Here is a 2,099-nt window from a genome sequence, read left to right as displayed (position 1 = left end):
GTGTGTGTGTGTGTGTGTGTGTGTGTGTGTGTGTGTGTGTGTGTGTGTGCGTGCGCGCGCCTGCCTGCGCGATTGTAAAGCCACCCTGCCCCAGGCGCCTGGTGGGGCCTGGAGCCTTCCTAGGCTCTTCCTGAGCTCCATCGCCACCCGCTGGGCAAGGTAGGTGTCGCCTTTGCGCCGTCTTTGGGGGGAACAAGCCAGCACTGACAGGTGTCTAGCGCTTAATCGGGGATACCGGGAGCTCAGGTTCCGAAGCCCGCGGTCCAGCAGACGGAAGGGGCGGGTCTTAGGAGAAGGGTGGGGCCTCGAGACAACTGGGGCCTTGAGACAACTAGGGTCTTGAGGATCGAGGGGCGGGGCTGGCATCCCGAGGACTGAGCGCGAGAGGCAGAAAGGGCATTGGCGGCAGATGGAGGGGAGGAACCTGTTTTAGGGGGCGGGGCCTTGTGAACCCCGGTTGATCCAAGAAGAGCTTGCCCTCGCACACCATCTAGACCAACTTCGAGTGAGGCTTCCCCACACTTCCCCCCCCCCCGCACCCCTGGCTTCCCTTCTTTTCTACGTGAAATGAGTAGTGCTGGGAAATGCTAGGGGACAGAATCCAGAGAAGGGGGAGGATTTAGCATGAAGAGAAGGGGGTGCTTTGGGGATGGGTCAAGATCTCCTTTTGGGGCAGAGGACTCAAAGGCGGGGTACCGGCGGAGAAGCCACGTCTGGACCCGCAGGGGGCGGGGGTTGATAAGTTGGAGGCGGGGCTTAGGGTAGCAAGGGGGTGCCCCCCCGATTCAGTAAGGGCGAATTTTAGACCAGCAGGGGTAGGGCCTAGACTAGATAACCAGTCTGGATTGATACCATGAAAGTAAGAGTTTAGATCAGTACGGGACTGAGCCTAGAGAATCAGCGGAATTACCACATTAACAGTTTAAACGAGTTTAGGGCTCGGGAGAAAACCTAGGTTTATAACATTAAAGATTGAGTTAGACTACTCAGGGTAGGGCCTGGAAAGCCAGGCCGGGATTATGTCATCACGGGCAGGGTTTAGACAAGACCAAACAGAGCCTGGACCCTCTGGGGCCAGGTTTTGACCAGACTAGAGGAGATGGAGCCTGGGCTAGCTGGGACTGGGGGCTTTGACCCTCTAGGGCTGGGGTCTAGATCAATTGGGAAGGAGTTTAGACCGACCGTGACAAGGTCTGGGCCAGCCAGGGCCTGGACCAGCTGGGGCATGGTCCCCAGCTAGCCAAGGAGGAGTTAGAACACCTGGGATCGCGCAGAGATCATTTGGGGCGGGGCTTATGTCCTTCCTAAGTGGAGATTAGACCAGCGTGGGCTGGGGCCTGGGCCAGCTCGGCAGGAGTTAGAGCACCTGGGACTGGACAGGGCTCCTTTGGGGCAGGAACTAGACCACCGAGGGGTGGAGCTTAGACCACCGCGGGGCGGGTTGTGGGCCAGCTCGGGAGGAGTCAGAGACTTGGGACGAGACTGTCGGGACGGTCGGGGCTGGGCCGCGGGGCGGGGCGGGGGCGGGGCGGGGGCGGGGCGGGGCCGGGGTGGCCTCCAGGCTCCCGTCTGACCGTCCCCCGCCCAGGCCTGAGCAACATCATCGGCGTGATCGTGTACATCTCGGCCAACGCGGGCGAGCCGGGCCCGAAGCGGGACGAGGAGAAGAAGAACCACTACTCGTACGGCTGGTCCTTCTACTTCGGCGGGCTGTCGTTCATCCTGGCCGAGGTGATCGGCGTGCTGGCCGTCAACATCTACATCGAGCGCAGCCGCGAGGCGCACTGCCAGTCTCGCTCGGACCTGCTCAAGGCCGGCGGGGGCGCGGGCGGCAGTGGCGGGAGCGGCCCCTCGGCCATCCTCCGTCTGCCCAGTTACCGCTTCCGCTACCGCCGCCGCTCCCGCTCTAGCTCCCGCTCCAGCGAGCCGTCGCCGTCGCGGGACGCGTCTCCCGGCGGCGCCGGGGGCCCGGGCTTCGCCTCCACGGACATCTCCATGTACACGCTCAGCCGCGACCCGTCCAAGGGCAGCGTGGCCGCGGGGCTGGCGGGGGCCGGCGGCGGCGGTGGCGGCGGCGGCCGTGTGTTATTGGCCCCTCT

At 63.6% G+C, this 2,099-nt stretch overlaps 1 protein-coding gene across 1 annotated transcript in view; it reads left to right on the top strand.

The window, feature by feature from the left end:
• LOC111139592 (calcium voltage-gated channel auxiliary subunit gamma 8) overlaps positions 1 to 2,099 on the top strand; it is a 20,251-nt gene that overhangs the window by 17,526 nt on the left and 626 nt on the right. Inside the window, exon 5 of the mRNA XM_022491919.1 lies at positions 1,589 to 2,078. Within this exon, the coding sequence (XP_022347627.1) occupies positions 1,589 to 2,078 (490 nt within the window). The remainder of the gene's footprint in view (positions 1 to 1,588; positions 2,079 to 2,099) is intronic.

Source organism: Enhydra lutris, unplaced genomic scaffold, assembly GCF_002288905.1.
Source record: "Enhydra lutris kenyoni isolate GAN:26980312 unplaced genomic scaffold, ASM228890v2 scaffoldscaffold111, whole genome shotgun sequence".
In the NCBI taxonomy this organism is placed as follows: Eukaryota; Metazoa; Chordata; class Mammalia; order Carnivora; family Mustelidae; genus Enhydra; species Enhydra lutris.
The sequence above is the reverse complement of the archived record's forward strand: the minus strand, read 5'-3'. Positions and strand labels throughout refer to the sequence as shown.